At 36.5% G+C, this 18057-nt stretch overlaps 1 protein-coding gene across 5 annotated transcripts in view; it reads right to left on the reverse strand.

The window, feature by feature from the left end:
- Nucleotides 1-566: 566 nt before the first annotated feature.
- Nucleotides 567-18057, reverse strand: part of TRMT1L (tRNA methyltransferase 1L) — a 39458-nt gene continuing 21967 nt past the window's right edge. For 4 of the 5 annotated variants that reach the window (XM_086694147.1, XM_086694146.1, XM_025921110.2 and 1 more), the window contains 5 exons: nt 6700-6778; nt 4237-4400; nt 3663-3725; nt 1873-1999; nt 567-1771 (listed from right to left, as the gene is read on the reverse strand). In XM_086694147.1, coding sequence (XP_086550273.1) covers nt 1519-1771; nt 1873-1999; nt 3663-3725; nt 4237-4400; nt 6700-6778 — 686 coding nt within the window. In that variant the 3' untranslated portion in view covers nt 567-1518. The remainder of the gene's footprint in view (nt 1772-1872; nt 2000-3662; nt 3726-4236; nt 4401-6699; nt 6779-18057) is intronic. The other variant, XM_086694145.1, reaches the window with a different exon arrangement.

An 18057-nucleotide genomic window follows, 5' to 3' on the forward strand; every position in this document is an offset into this window, starting at 1 on the left:
AATATGTCATGCTGATAAGCATTTGGCAAGATTTGAGACGGATACTCAATTTAACAATATGTACAGATGGTCCAAGCGCTGGTTTGCCTTGTGGATTTATAGTAATTTTTAAGTATATAAACAAAAAAGTAATAACTTTTATTTCTTTTTGTGCTCATTTGTAATAATTTTAACTGGCAAAAGTTACAGGGTTTTTTGGGGGGTCATTCTAGTATATCACTTGTAGTTCATCTGTTCGTTTATTTAAATACGATTCTACCAATGCGGGAAAACACATCCTCCTAGGACTATGCTATAATAACACAAAGAATTTTTTTTTTATTTCTGCTCATCTACTATGTTGATCTCACTCCCTGGATCTTTAAATATGTCATGGGTGTGCTTTTTTTCTTCCATAGTGTATTTAAAACCTTTTCAGTTATAACTCTTCTCCATCCCCCAAGCTTTATGCTCAGATAAAAAGTTACTTCCTCTAAAAAATAATTCAGGGTAAATATGGATTAAGTCCTTGAGACAAAAATCTAAATTTTATACCAAATCCTGTTATCCAAACTTTTACATTCAAATGAAGCAAGAACAAAATTTATTAATGGAGTTTCTACTAATTTTCATAGTCATGTTAGCCTGGGCTACTTCTACAAAAAAATGAGCACATACACACACCCAAAAACAAAGCAAATCTGTCTCCCACCACCCCCCCAAAAAATCCTTACTTCGTAAGTTCATAAGGTGGCAAGTTTTACTTCTGAGAGGTAGCACAAACAAGCAAAGGAATATTGTACGTGCATTAACTGAGGCACTTGAGATCACCCAATTTAATTTACAGCAAAAACTCTCCAGAATTTCGGTGCTTATGAACAACTATTAGAACAATGGTCTCAATTTACTTTGACAAACTCTTACTCTGACTTCAGTCACCTGACCTTAAACTTAAAAGAAAAACTTATTTCTATCTCAGACAAGTATTTAAATTCTCAAAAGCTAGTAATAAATTAAAAGATCAATGTGGAAAGAAGTATGATTTCTGAAAATTGGGAACACATTTTAGCTCTGTAATTGTGAAATAATGTTAGTGACATGAAAGGGCATTGTTCTATTTAGGGTAATACGTAAAAGGCTTTTGGCTTCATTTTGTGTGCTTAAACAGAAAGACATGAATCAGTTTAAGTAGACATGTGATTAAGAACAGTAAAGGATGGTTCCATAACATACATAAAATTCCAAACACTTTGCAAGTGAAAGTTTTCTGAGTTACTAAATGGTAGGGTGATCTCAGTCATAAACCTGGCTTCATATGAAATGTTTTCATTAAAATTTTAAGTTTTCTTTACAATAAGAAAAAACTGGAAAGCACAGCTCCCAAACTAGCTAAGTTAGAAACTGCTAATTTTCTGAATGAAAACAGCACTGGTTTTTATTTTTACACCACTGAATTAAAAGAATAGAAAAAGAACTACAGTTGGTATAGAGAACTACCAGGCCATCTAGACAGACATCTGGAGTAACTCTTGACTACATTTACCATCTTCTGCAACTGCTGGCTTCTGCTTTGTCGTTCATTGACATTTCAACCCTGTCAGCCACTGTATCCTCGGATGCTGGCTGGACGTGGCCCTCCGACTGTCCTCCCGTGTATGTAGGGGTGCTGTACTTTAAAAGGATCGATTTAAATTGCATCAGAGGTGCATCTGTACGAACACCCATTGGGTCAAAATGAGTTCGGCTCACTCGAAAGCCTGCTTGAGAAAGATAGCACAAAAACTTTTTCAACCTGCAGGAAGGAAAGGAAAAAAAAAGGTTCTGTATTTTTATGTAAATCACAATGTCATTAAAATATAACATATACTTTTTGCCATTCACTGGTTGTCTTACTTTGGCATATTCATTCCTTTAATGCTGTGTCTGTGGATGTTGTAATAAAAGGGAGGATGTTCAGTACTGACATCAGTCTTTTGCCTTTTGGCTAAAGTTGTGACTGTTTCATTACCTTTTCTTTTTCCTGAAACATACACATACAAAAAATCAGAACACCTTAATAATGACTCTTTTTGGCCTGATATTTTCTATTGTGAAAGATTTAAATATTGATCAATCTTATAATAATTTTTGAGAACCCATAGAGATTAGTCTGATTCTCTTTACATATAAGAACAGCTCAGATACTTTATTTTTTAAACTTATATTTTACTTTATTCTAAAAAGGATTTAAGACACCCCTGCTGAAGGTGAGTGGCCTGGCTGAGGTTACACAACAAACAGGAGTAAAGTGATGCTCTTAAATCCAATGCTTATTGCAATGTATCATAATGCCTTTACTCTCCCAACTGAGGATTAAGTAGAATTGTGAATGTTAGCAAATTAGTTGAAGATGCCAACTAAACATGACCATTGGAAGGAGCATTTAGTAGTTATTAAACCATATACTATTAAAATGAGTTGAAGTTTTCTTGGCTTTGAAGATCAACACTAAAATGTTGAGCAACTAATAGAAAATTGTAATTCTGTCCTTTGTCATTCACTGACATTTCAACCCTGTCAGCCACTATATCCTCCGATGCTGGCTGGATGTGGCCGTCCGACTGTCCTCCAGTATAGGGGTCATATTAGCCTGGGCTACTTACACAAAAAATGAGCACTTACACACACTGAAAGCAAAACAAATCTATCCCCTCTCCCCACCAAATCCTCACTTTATAAAAGGTGGCAAATTTTACTTCTCACAGGTAGCACAAACAAGCAAAGGAATATTGTACGTGCATTAAACTGAGGCACTTGAAATCACCCAATTTAATTTACAGCAAAAACTCTCCTTCAGAATTTCAGTGCTTGTGCACAATTATTACAACAATGGCCTCAATTTACTTTGACAAAATCTTACTCTAACTTTAGTCATCTGACCTTAAACTTACAAGAAAAATGTATTTCTATCTCAGGCAAGTATTTAAATTCTCAAAAGTTAGTAATAAAAGATCAATGTGGAAATAAGTATGATTTCTGAAAATTGGGAACATATTTTAGCTTTGTAATTGTGAAATGACATTAGTGACATGAAAGGGCATTGTTCTGTTCCTCTGTCTTAACACTATCTAGTTCTTTTTATTAGTATTCAAAACACATTTAGAATCTAAGCTTTTAAAGAGCAAAACAAAACCTTAGACATTAAGACACTAACATAAATCTTAAAATCCTTTGGATTTGAATTTGTAATCCCTAATACAACCATATTTTAAAGTGTGCATGCACACATCCCAAATTATAAGAAAGGCTATATAGTAAATTCTTCATGGCTAGAGAACAGGGTCTTATGGTTAGTTAATGGAATTGTGATGTATGTTGATGAGAAAGTTTAAAAGAATTCGAATAAAACTGAATCTTTATTACTGTATCAAATATAATTTGAGCTTAGTTTGGTTCACATGGTTCTTCAAGGTCTTCTAGTTCTTTCAAGGGGATCACCATATATTAGAGATGTGAACAAGTAAGTACATGTTAATAGAAATTCTGAACTGTGCAAATGCCAGATAAACAAGTTTTACTATAGTTATGTTGTCAGTATAATACGGTAAAGAAGCATTTTAAGAGCAATCTCTTCCTGCCCTTCTAACTGCGTTTTTGCACTAATACATACATATTTACATATATACACACGGACATATACATACCTTGTGCAATGTAGTTATCTGGTGTGGTATCATCTGTAGTTTTAATAAACACACCACATTCTTCTAAAATAAAAACATGGGAATAACAAAATATTTTACAGAATTACCTTAAGCAACAATTCAAACTTTAAATAAAAGCTTACGAAATTCTATACACACTGCTTTTATGAAATACGAGATTCTGTGGTAAAAACAGGCTACAAGGTTTACATTTTTAACTGCCTAACAATAGCTGCTGCTTTTAATGACTTAACTAGAATGTCTAATAGGCCCACCCTTGTATCAACAGCCAGATAAAACTACAAAAGCCTATTTTATACCAAAGAGAAAATAAAGGACAAAAAACAGTTGTAATGAGTGAAAGTGTATAGCTTCTGTGTCTCGATGGATATTACGAAAATTTTCGACCACACTATTCTCAGAATTACCCAAGGTTTCTCTCTGTATAAAGCAGGTATAGGATAATAAAACCACAACAGACTTTTAGTTCTTTTAGTCTACTAAAATGAGAAAAAAATATATGTATATTTTAATAAAATTGTTACTCATTTCAGGCCCTGAATGTAAATGTCACCTTGCTTGAGATTTGAAGGCGTAGGAACTGAAAACTGACTTTGAGGAGTACACTCTGATTCAAAGATTAATGTCTTTATTAGGGTCTGAATGTCATCTAAACCATGGTGAAGAGATTCAAATAGCATTCTTTTGAGGAATCCAGTATTGAAAAGGGAACTTGACCTGGAAAAGAAAAAAAAAAAAAAATACAGAGAACTGGCTTTGAGAAATGTCTATTAAAAATAAAAGTCTCAGGGCACCTGGGTGGTTCAGTTGGCTAAGCACTCTTGATTTTGGCTCAGGGCATGATCTCATGGTTCGTGAATTTGAGCCCCCATCAGGCTCTGCACATTGAGTGCAGAGCCTGCTTGGGCCTGCTTGGTATCATCTCTTCCTCTCTGCCCTCCACCACACATGTTCTCTCTCAAAATAAATAAACTTAAAAAAAGTCTCCATAATTTAATCACAACTAACTTAATTTATAGGATGGAGTAAATGCTGAAATTAAAGAATTTATGATTTATTTTAATGTTTACTTTTGAGAGGGGGACAGGGGCAGAGGAGAGGGAGACACAGAATCTGAAGTAGGGTAGGCTCCAGGCGCTGAGCTGTCAGCACAGCCCAATGAGGGGCTTGAGCTCATGAACCGTGAGATCATGACCTGAGCCGAAGTTGGATGCTTAACCAACTGAGCCACCCAGGTGTCACAAGAATTTATGGTTTAATTTAAAATTACTTTCTATTTGCCCACACCTTTTATCATGTTATTTCTCTAAGTTAGTGGGATTAGTTGTGGAAATTTCACTCACAGTAAATCAAAGAATTTATTGAGCCCTCAGGTAAGGTGTGAAAGACTACTAGCCCTGTGGTATATACGGGTGTGGAAGATATACCAACGTATAAAAGACAGTGTTTACCCTATAAAAGCCTATAAATCTAGATAGGACCTAGACGGGGGCACAGTGTGAAACATAAGTTTTCATAATGCATATTCTTGTCAGTAAATCTTAATCCACCTTGTGTATGGTAAAGTGGGGTGGGACAGGAGTAGGTATAGGAGAATTACAGTGCTGATGGTGATTCAGTTAAAAAATGGCACAAGGTAAGTCTCATCGACTTCCCATTTAATTTGAGAATGACCGGTATAATGGACAGAATATGAAATTCCAAGTCAGATAAACCTGAATTCACATGCTGGCTCCACCACTTACTATCTATGTAATCTTGAGTAATTACTGCTTTTGAGTCTCTTATTCTTCATCACAAAATAGAAAATAAAATTTTTCAGTCTTGTTATGGGAATTGAGATAGCACACAGAAAATCCTAAGTATATCCTCAATGAATGACAGCTATTACTATTTGGTTAGCAAATAATATGAAAAGATGTATGACTTTAAAGTGTCAAATGAATGATCAATGTGAGATTTACTAAAATGGGATTTAGAAATTTTGGGTGAAACACCGGAAACTTCAAAGAGGACACAATTTGAACTGGATCTGGGGAAAGGGGAAGAGACTGTGCATGAGAGTAAAGACATGAACAATGGCTCTGAGTGAGGAAATCTTTGCAGGTGAGTCCCATCTAAACAGCTTTACCTAAAACAAAAGCATGTACTTTCACATGTCCTTCACACTTAAAACTAATTTCTTGAAGACTTCTTATATCAGTTGACTCTTCTATAAGAAGTTACGGTGATCATTTCATAATCACATCCTAGTTCTGCAAACTGTCAGCTGAAAAAAGCCTCATTCTTACTAATTCGGAAATGAATGATCTAGTTTGCAGATCTGCCAGGCTCTTTTTGATCTCACCATCTCTTAGCAGTGTCACAAACTTGTGAGAATAATGGTATAGAAAAATCTGAAAACAGAAAACACTTTAGGTTCACAGGGGTAGAAGAATTATAATTATTTACCTAGACTTAAAAAAAAATTAAATTGAAATTTGTTCTTTTACCACACATAATAAATCAATATGTAAATCAATTTTGAATACTGGCCTTCCTTAACATAATTCCTATGACGGAATTATGTCTCGATAAACCCATTACAAGCTGAAAATGCATGTACTAGAACTAACCTCCCGAACATCATAGCATAACCTAACTACCTTAAACATTCTCAGAACACTTAAATTAGTTAACAGTTGGGCAAAAAATATTCAGCACAATGTCTATTTTATAAAGTGTTGATTATTTCATATGATTTATTGATTATATTGAAAGTGGAAAAACTGAACGGTTGTTAAGTGTACTGGTTGTTGATCCTCATGATCGTTTGCCTGGCTGGGAAGTGTGACTTAATGCTACTTGCCAGCATCATGAGAGAGGACCCATATTGCATATTGCTAGCATGGGAAAAGATTAAAATGCAAAATTTGAAATACACTTTCTATTGAATGTGTATCGCTTTTGCACCAGTATAGAGTCAAAAAATCCTAAGTCAGGAACCATCTGTATATTCTTATGCTTAAGCACATACCATAGAGGTCCAAGTTCTATTGCTGTCTTTCCAGGCATGCTTCCATGACAGTTACAGGGCAGCTGTCTATATGGGTTTTCTGTGAAAATATAAAAAGAACTCAAAGGAGAAATGACAATGTAAATAGTAATTGTTAATAATAATTTGCGGCTACTACATAATGAGGATCTACTATGTGCCAGGTATTATGCTAAGTATTTTATGCATTTAAAAAATTTAATCCTTACAACTCTCTGAAGTAGGTAGTGTTAAAATCTCAATTATCCAGATCAGAGAATTAAAACTTGAGAGGTCATAGAAATCCAGGTCAAATGGCTTATTAGAGGCAAAACTACTAGGGTTTAGTCACTATGCTACATGAAACAATTTAAGTAGGAGAAAGTCTAGAAGTCCACAAGACACTCATTTAAAATCAACTGATTGGGGTATAAATTATATGCAATAAAATTTATACGTGTTATGTGAAAAGGTTGAGTTTTAATAAATGTAACCAACATCCCATCAAAATAAAGACATTTCTCATTAGTTACTTCTGCATTTGGAAAGAAAACAAATTACTCCTTAGGCTTGATTCATATTCAGCCCCCCAAATAGGTTAGAAGAATCTTAATTCAGTTTAAAGAACAGTGTGAGACCTTATAATCACAAGGAAATTGGGGAAATACTAGCATTATTCTTAGTTTCCAAAAATGGGGCAATATTTTATTATGGACTATTCAGTTCACTTAAGCCCCAGAATAGTCATTTTAAATCAGACTCTCTCCAACTGACTTCCCCCAGGGCATTCCTAGGTTATCATCCACTTTCTTGGAATGGCCTGATCTGATCAATCAGTTCTAGATATATTCAGAACTCAGAATTACTTGGTAGGGCCATAGGTCTATAGCCCATTGCTATCCAACATCACTGTTACTCAACGTAATTAAATGCCATAATGCACAGATATGAGATCTTATTTTAGATTTACTTAAAGGCTTCTTCCCTCACTGTTTCTACTAGATCAACTTTTCAGTATTATTGAACTCTAAGCCTTATCATCAACATTAGATTTGTTGAGAACTATGTTCCAACGTTATATGAATATATTCAAGAAGTCTTTCCTGGAACCATTAAATAACTAAACTACAAAACTATAGGCAGTATTATCCAAATTAGGGTAATTTATATTTACAGTTCTTTCAGTTATACCCACTTACCACAGGCAGGCGGCAGCACACACATGAATTATTAGTTTGTTTCTTGATGCATCTACAAAATGCTCCCATCATACCAACCTATGTCTTTTCCCAAGCCCCTTACCTAGGATTTCTAAGTGCTAGGTCAGCAATAGCAAATTCCCTCTTTGACAGGTCAGGGCTATCATTTCAAGTTACTAGTAGCAAAAAACGAAGGAATAAAGAAAGAAAACTAGTTATGTCCAGGTCACTGGTATATAGGCTGTGAAGACAATTCTAGATGAGGAATTAAAAATATTTGGAGACTTCTATTTACATGCAATGGATTAAATGTGTACTTTATCTCTGCTGTCTCCTAAAGCATTATTAAAATGAGAACAAAGGAATAAAAATCGAACCAAACGATAAATAAATTGGGAGGAAGTAACAAGATGATGAGAGAGGTCAGTAAAATTTTAGAAGTGGAAATAAGGTACACAAGGGGATAACTGATTTAGCAGGCCAGAGAATGCTAAAGCCTAAGCCTGAAATGGGCAGACAGGCTACCAACAAAACAGCAAGCCCACTAGTGTTGTGGGACTCCAGAAAGAGCTGAGAATTGAAGGTACTGATCATCTCAAAAGATGGGTATAGGGTTGGTACTGCAAAAAAGAGGTCTAGCTAAAAATTTTGAAGGGGTTCAATTAAGACCCCTAGATTTCCTTCTCTAATACCCACAACCAGGCTCTGTGCTTCCTCATTCCAAAAGATGAAGTTAATCTTGGATAAGGCTGAACCAAGATTCTTGTGAAATAAGAATAGGACACTATTAAAAAAGAAATAATAAGAAAATATGAAGTAACTTTAAAAAAGACAAAATATGACAAAAATTTAAAAAGAGTTGGAAAATAACAATCAGGGATAGCTATAAAGGAGAACTAAATGCCAAAGAAATGAATAGGATTATTAAAATAAAACAGAGGATCAATCTAGAAGATCCAATATATAGCTAAAATTATTTCCTGGAAGACAGAAAAGAGACTTTGAGAAGAAAATTATCGAGGAAAAATAACGCAAAAATAGACACATAGATCAATGGAACAAAATAGAGTCCAGAAATAAACTCACAATTACATGGTCAATCTATGACAAAGGAGGCAAGAATATACAATGGGAAAAAGACAGTCTTTTCAAAAAATGGTGCTGGAAAAACTTGACATCTATATGTAAAAGAATGAGACTGAACCACCTTCTTACACCATACACAAAAATAAACACAAAATGGATTAAAGACTTAAATGTGAGACCTGAAACCATCTCTTCTAGAAGACCACACAGGCAGTAATTTCTCTGATATTAGCTGTAGCAACATTTTTCTAGATATTATCTCCTGAGACAAGGAAAACAAAAGCAAAAATAAACTATTAGGACTACATCAAAATAAAAAGCTTTGCATAGCAAAGGAAACAACGAACAAAAAAATTCAGCCTACTGAATTAGAGAAATATTTACAAATGATATATCCAATAAAGGGTTAATATCCAATATACAGACAGAACTTCTACAACTCAACACCGAAAAAAACCAATCTGAATAAAAAATGGGCAGAAGACCTGAACAGACGTTTTTCCAAGAGGACATACAAGTGGCCAACAGACACATGAAAAGATGTTCAACATCACTAATCATCAGGGAAACAAATCAAAACCATAATATCACCTTACACCTGTCAGAATGACTAAACTCAAAAGGACAAGAAATAATAAGTAAACTGGTATAGTCACTCTGGAAAACAGTATGGGAGTTCTCCCCCAAATTAAAAGTAGAAATACTATATGCTCCAATAATTCCACTACTAGGTATTTACCGAAAGAATACAAAATCACTAATTCGAAAGGATATATGCATCTCTCTGTTTACTGCAGCATTATTTACAACAGCCAAATTTACAAATAGCCAAATTATGGAGATATATGTACATCTCCATATCTCCACACACAATGGAACATTACACAGCCATAAAAAAGGACAACATTGTAGCATTTGAGACAACCTGGATGGACCTAGAGTGTGTTATGCTAAATGAAGTAAGTCAGACTGAGAAAGACAAATGATTCCACTCACAAGTGGAATCTAAAAAAAGCCCCAGAAATGAATAAACAAACAAAAAGCAGAGTCAGACCTATAAATACAGAGAAAATCTGATGGTTGCTAGAGGGGAGGGGGGGGAGGCTGGGCCAAATGGGTGAAGGGGAAAGGGAAATACAGGCCTCCAGGCCTTCAGTTATGGAATGAATAAGTCAAGGGAATAAAAGACACAGCATAAGGAATACAATCAATGATACTGTAATGGTGATGTACTGGAACAGATGGTAGCTATATTTGTGGCATAATGTATAAATTTGTCAAATCACTAAGTTGTACACCTAAAGCTAATGTAGCATTGTGTGTCAACTATACTCAAAAAAGAAAAAGTAAATTTTAAAAAAAAGAAAATGTGGTACATATATAATAGAATATTATTCAGCCACAAAAAAAGATTAAAATCCTGCAATTTGTGACGTGAATGAATCTTAAGGGCATTATGCTGAAAGAAATCAAACAGAAATACTTTATGATCTCATTTATATGTGATATCTAAAAATGTTGAACTCCAAAAAAAAAAGAGTACACTGGTGTTTGCCAAGACCTGGGGGCAGGGGAAATGAAGAGATGTTGGTAAGAGGCTGCAAACTTTCAGTTATAAAGAGAAGAAGTTCTGGGGATCTAATAATGTACAGTGTGGTGACTGTAATTAACAATGCTATACTATATAACTGAAATTTGCTAAGAGAGTAGATCTTAAATGTTCTCATCACACACACACAAAGGTAACTGTGAGGTGATGAAAGAGTTAACTAATCTTATTGTGGTAATTAGTTCACTATATATACATATAAAATCAATGATACACATTGTATATCTTAAAGTGACACAGCTTTTGTTAATTGTATCTGGATAAAGTTGGAAAAAATGTAAGTTCGAAAGGAAGGACCTCACCTATGAAAAGAAAAGAAAGAAAGAAAAGAGAACAGAAAAGAGTCGCCTGGGTGGCTCAGTCAGTTAAGTGTCTGACTCTTGATTTCAGCTCAGGTCATGATCTCACAGTTCATGGAATCAAGTCCTGTGTCAGGCTCTGCACTAACAACATGGTACCTATTTGGGATTCTCTCTCTGCCCCTCACCTGCTCACGAGTATATGAGCTCTCTTGCTCTCTCTTTCTCTTTCTCTCTCTCTCTCTCTCTCTCTCTCTCTCTCTCTCTCTCAAAAATAACTAAATAAATGTTTAAAAGAGAGAAGAAAAGAAATATTCCAGGGCTGGGAAGATGGTAGAGTAGGAGGAATGTTAAGCTCACCTCGTCCCATGGCTACAACTAGATAACAGTTACATCATAAATAACCCAGGAAATGACCTGAAGACTGGAAAAACAAACTCCACCACTAAAGGCAGAGAAGAGACCACACTGAAGAGGGTAGGAAGGGCAGAAATGCAGTGGGGAGCAAAACAGTGTCACCATCTGCCATGGGGAGAGGAACAGATGATTACACTTGGAAGGAAGCTCACTCAATGAAGACAGATAACCATAACGTTTGGCTTTGAATTTCATCAGTTCTTAAAACCAATAGTACTTAAAGCCCAGAATTTTAAAAATCAGTGGACTTGGTTCTGGGAGAGCCTGGAGGGCAACAGGAAGTGGAGTCCCTGCCCTTAGAGCATGGAGCCCTTAAAAAGGAGCCCTGTTCTTAAAAAAAGCCCATGGAGATTCAGTATAGAAACAGCAATTTGAAAATGCCTGGGACATGGGGAGGGAGAGTAGTTTACTCATTTTGGATCACGTCCTGGAGGAGAAGGGATTGCCAAGGGACTCCTCTAGGGTCAAAAGAGCTGTCAGGCACAATCTCCCTGTCCCACCCTCAGCATAAACACATGGCTATGTGGAAACCAGTGACATTCACTACATAACCTGCTTACACCACACCACTACCCCTCCAGCCGGACCTGCCTCAGTCCCAGGGCTGCAAGTACCCTCCCCTAGAAGACTTGTACAAACCTTGCAATACTAGGTCTCCTGACCCATATGTTTTGTGTGGCCTCAGTTTCAGTGACAGTGGCTACACAGGCTTTTTGGAAGCCTCGTGTACCTTGTTAAAATTGTGCGCTCCACCCATACATCCCTGGGTCCCTGCAGGTCTCATTTTGCAAACAGACTGCCATGCACCTTGTTAAAACTGCACACCCCATCCTGGGGACCAAACACTGCCCATAACAGGCAAATAGAGACTCAGTGGATGACTGGACTCTAGGGAAAAGCAGCCAGGACACAACAGCAGGGTGTGTTAACACACAGAAGACATGCCTTAAGCACCGGGCTCTGGTGAAGGGGGCATTACACTGCAGGGCACTACAGGACCTTTTCCTCATAAGGTAATTACTTTCAAGAGCAGGAGATGTAGCTGACCTTCCTAACACATAGACACAGAGACAAAACAAGGAGACAGAGGAATATGTCCCAAATCAAAGGATAGGACAAAACCACAGCAAGAGATCTACACAAAACAGATAGAAGTAATATTCTTAAAAGAGAATTAAAAATAATGATCATAAAGACAGTCACTTGTCTTGAAAAAACAGCAAAGGACATCAGTGAGACCCTTAACAAAGAGATAAAAAAGAACCAATCAGATATGAAGAACACAATAAATGGAATAAAAAATATACTAGATGGCTAAAGTAAGCAAAGGAACAAATTAGCAATCTGGAAAATAGAGTGATGGAAAGTAATCAAGCTCAACTGATGAGAGAAAAATAATTCTGCAAAATGAGAACAGACTTAGGGGACTTAGCAACTCCATCAAGCACAACAGCATTCACATCATAGGGATCCCAGAAGAAGAGGAGAAAAAGGGGCAGAAAATTTATTTGAAGAAAAAATAGTGGAAAAGTTCCCTAATCTGTGGGAAAAAGATATCCAGATTCAGGTGGCACAGAGATCCCCCAACAAAATCAACCCAAGGAGGTACATGAATACACACAGTAATTTAAATGGCAAAAAGTAGTGATAAAGAGAGAATTTTTAAAGTATCATGAGCAAAGAAGAAAGTTACATACAAAGGAAACCCCATAAACCTATCAGTGGCTTTTTCAGCAGAAACTTTGCAGACCAAAAGGGAGTGGAATGACCTATTTCAAGTGTTGAAAGGAGCAGCACCTGTGTGGCTCAGTCAGTGGCTCTTGATTTCAGCTCAGGTCATGATCACATGGTTCATGAGATGGAGCCCTGCATTGGGCTCTGCAATGACAGCATGGAGTCTGCATGGGATTCTTTCTCTCCCTCTCTCTGCCCCTCCCCTGACTGTGCTCTCTCCGTCTCTCTCAAAATAAATAAACTTAAAACACACACACACACACACACACACACACAGACACCCTCGGGGCACCTGGGTGGCTCAGTTGGTTAAGCCCTGACTTTAGCTCAGGTCATGATTTCATGATTCATGAGTTCAAGCTCCACATCAGACTCTCCGCTGTCAGCACAGAGCCCGCTCCGGATCCTCTGTCTCCCCCTCCCCCCACCCTCTCAAAATAAACTAAAACAACAAAACAAAACAAAACCCCTCAACAAAGTAGGTTTAGAGGAAACATAAAGGCTTTATACGAAAAACTCACAGCTAACATCATAGTCAGTGGGGAAAAACTGAGAGCTTTCTCCCTAAGGTCAAGAAGACAAGGATGTCTGCTCTTGCCAGTTTCATTCAACATAATACTGGAAGCTTTAGCCACAGCAATCAGACAACAAAAAGAAACAAAAGGCATCCAGATTGGTAAGGAAGAAGTAAAACTTTCATTGTTTGCAGATGACATGATACTATACATAAAAAACCCCAAAAAATTATACCAAAAAAACCACTAGAACTTGGTAAATGAATTCAGTAATGTTGTGGGATATAAAATGAATGTACAGAAATCGACTGCATTTCTATACACTTATTTAAGTAGCAGAAAGAGAAATTAAGATAACAATCCCATTTACAACTGTACAAAAAAAAAAAAATCACAAAATACCTAAGAATAAACTTAACCAAGGAAGTTAAAGACTTGTTCTCTGAAAAATATAAAACACTGATGAAAGAAACTGAAGATGACACAAAGAAACGGAAATCCATGCTCATGGATTGCAAGAACAAATATTGTTAAAATGGCCATATTACCCAAAGCAATCTACGGATTAAATGTGATCCCTATGAGGGCTTCTGGGTGGCTCAGTTGGTTAAAATGTCTGACTCTTGATTTTGGCTCAGGTCACGAACTCATGGTTTTTGACATCAAGCCCCATGTGGGGCTCTGCACCAACAGTGTGGAGCCTGCGTGGGATTCTCTCTCTCTCCCTCTCTCTCTGCCCCTCCTGTGCTCTTTCTTGTCCTCTCTCTCTCTCAAATAAATAAACTTAAAAAAAATTTTTTTTAAATATGACTCCCTATCAAAATACCAACAACATTTTCCACAGAACTAGAATAAACAATCCTAAAATTTGCATGGAACCACAAAAGACCCTGAGTAGCCAAAGCAATCTTGAAAAAGAAAAACAAAATTAGAGTTATCACAATTCCAGATTTCAAGTTATATTACAAAGCTGTAGTAATCAAAACAGTATGGTATTGGGAAAAAAAAAAAAAAAGACACAGAGATCAATGGAACAGAATAGAAAGCCCAGAAAAAACACCCACAAATATAAGGTAAATTAATTTTTAACAAAGGAGGCAAGAATATGCAATGGAAAAACAGTCTCTTCAACAAATGATGTTGGAAAACTGGATATAGCTACATGGGAAAGAATGAAAGTGGCCTACCTTCTTATATCATACATAAAAATAAACTCAGAGTGAATTAAGGACCTAAATGTGAGACTCGAAACCATAAAAATTCTAGAAGAAAACAGAGGCAGTAATTTCTCTGAAACTGGTCATAACACCATCCTTCTAAATATGTCTCCTGAGACAAGGGAAACAAATACAAAAATAAACTATTGGGACTACATCAAAATAAAAACCTTCTGCACACTGAGGGAAACAACCAACAAAACTAAAAGGTAACCTACGGAATGGCAGAAGATATTTACAAATGACATATATGATAAAGGGTTAGTATCCAAAATATATGAAGAATTTACACAACTCAATACCAAAAAAATCCAAATAACTCAATTAAAAATGAGCAGAAGACTTGAACAAACATTTATCTAAAGAAGACCTACAGATGGCCAACACATGAAAAGATGTTCAACATCACTCAGGGAAATGCAAATCAAAACTACAATGAGATATCACCTCACACCCATCAGAATGGCTAAAATCAAAAACTCAAGAAGGGCACCCCGGTGTCTCAGTCTGTTAAGCATCAGACTTCAGTTCATGTCATGATCTCATGGTTTGTGGGTTTGGGTCCTGCGTCAGGCTCTGTGCTGACAGCCTAGAGCCTATTTTGGATTCTGTGTCTCCCTCTTCTCTCTGCCCCTCCCCTGCTCTCTCTCTCTCTCAAAAATAAAGAAACAAAAAAAAAAGAAAAAGAAAAAGAAAAGAAACAAGTGTGGGCAAAGATGTGGAGAAAAAGGAACCTTTGTGCACTGTTGGTGGTAATGCAAACTGGTGCAGCCACTGTAGAAGACAGTATAGAAAGGGCGCCTGGAAGGCTCGGTTGGTTAAGCATCCGACTTTGGCTCAGGTCATGATCTCCTGGTTCGTGGTTTCAAGCCCATGTCGGGCTCTGTACTGAGAGCTCAGAGCCTAGAGCCTGCTTTGGATTCTGTGTCTTCCTCTCTCTCTATCCCTGCCCGCTCATGCTCTGTCTCTCTCTCTCTCTCAAAAATAAAGATTAAAAAAAATTAAAAATAAAAAGACAGTATAGAAGTTTGTCAAAAAATTAAGAATAGAACTATCCTACAATCACTCTATGATCTAGTAATTGCAGCACTGGGTACTTACCCAAAGAATATGAAAACGCTAATTCAAAAAGATATATGCATCCTTATGTTTACTGTAGAATTATTTACAACAACCAAACTATGGAAGCAGCCCAAGTGTCCACTGTAGATAAGTGGGTAAAGAAGATATGGTGTACACACACACACACACACACACACACACACACACACACACAAATGGAGTATTATCCAGCCATTAAAAAGAACAAAGTCTCACTATTTCCAACATATATGGGTTTACAGAGTACAATACTAAGTGAAATAAGCCAGAGAAAGACAAATATCACATGATTTCACTCATATGTGGAATTTAAGAAACAACAAACAAAGGGAGGAAAAAAAATGAGAAATCAAAAAAACAGATTCTTAGCTATAGAGAAAAGATGGTTTACCGGAGGGAAAGTGGGTTGAGGAGGATGTGTGAAATAGGTGAAGATTAGGAGTGCACTTGTCTTAGTGAGCACTTAGTAATGCATGGAACTGATAAATCATGCTATTGTACACCTGAAACTAATATAGTACTGTGTGTTAACTACACCAGAATTAAAATTAAAAATAATTTCCCAGAACTAAAGAACTCAAGTTCCTTAAAGGGCTCACAGATTATCCAGGCACAATAAATTTAAAAAGATGAATTAATACACATATTACAAAATTATTTTAGAATAATGGGTAAACAAAGGATGTTTTAAGAGCATTCACAGAGAAAAACACACAAAGGACTAGATATAAGAACAATAGCAGACTTCTCAATATTGGAGGCTAGAAGACAATGAATACAATAATACCTTACGCATTCTGAAGAAAAACGATTTATAACCTACAATTCTATACTTGGCCATGTGATTCTTCTCAGGAAGCTACAAAGTGTTCATTCAAAATGAGATAATAAACAAGGATAGTGGAAAAATATACAAGAGCCAAGATATAGGAGACTCATCAGAAGGAGAAAGCCAAAGAACATCTCCGAGACGCTGGTTAAAAGGAAGCCCCAGGACGACACCTTTCAGCGGACTTGCAAAACAAAGCACCCAGAGGAGAGTGGGAGCACTGTCTCCAGGGAGGTGACACTGGGACTGAAGATAGCCTGATGCACCTACCCACACAGGAAGAAGCTGTGAAACTGTAGCAAAGGGTTTAGGAATGGATTATGAAAAGTGCACATACACAAAAAAAGGAACAAAAACAGCTAATGATTAATTCCAGAGTTATCCAAGAGTTGCATTTACAAAAGGGAACATTATTACAGCATATTAACTGGTTCATCTGTGTTGGAAAAGACTTCTAAGATAGCAAATGACCTTGTCTCCTGGTTTTCATACCCTTATGTAGTTCCCCTTCTTAAGTGTGAGATCACAACATCTAGAGCTCATTTCTAATTACTAAAATATGGCAAAAATGATGGATATTATTAGACTAGGTTACAAAATATCATGACTTCTGTCTTGCTTTTTCTCATGCTCTCTCTGGTTCTTGCTGGATCATTCTGATGAAGCAAGCTGCCATGAGAAAGAGGAATGTATGATTAGGAACTGGGGAAGTCACTGAGCAGCAAGCAAGGTGCTGAGGTCTTCAGTCTAACAACTTACAAGGATCTGAATCCAGGGAGTAACTATGTGAATAAGCTTGTAGGCAGATCCTAACCCAGTCAGGCTTTGATTGCAGCCTTGGCAAACACCTTAATTGCAGCCTGGAGACCCTGAGCTAGTGGACCCAGCTAAGCCATGCCCAGATTCTTAACTCAGAGAAACTATGAGACAATAAATGTTGTTTTAAGCCACTAAATGTTGGACTAATTTGTTACATAGCAACAGATAACTAATACAACTTGTAAACAATAGTTTTATATTTATGGAAATATAAACACTGAATACTGATTTAGCCAACACTGGAGAAGGGAGGTACACGCATGTGACTAGGTTGGTTTAAGAAGCTGAATATTCTTCCATGGAAAGAAGTTATAGGTACTATAAACATGCCATTTAGAAATAGGGATGTAAACATTAGAAGAAATAGCTCTGATATTTTAGCTGGTAACTTTAGGGAGTATGGCAGGGGTCATTATTTTATTAAGACTTACGAAACTAGTTGACTTTTGAAACAATGTATTACAAGTTGATAAAATTATAGAAAATTCTGAGTGAACTGACTTCTTTGAAAGACTCATTTACACTCTGCAAGGTCT

The sequence above is a fragment of the Puma concolor genome, chromosome E4, assembly GCF_028749965.1.
Source record: "Puma concolor isolate L17-30 chromosome E4, mPumCon1.1.hap2, whole genome shotgun sequence".
Taxonomy (NCBI): domain Eukaryota; kingdom Metazoa; phylum Chordata; class Mammalia; order Carnivora; family Felidae; genus Puma; species Puma concolor.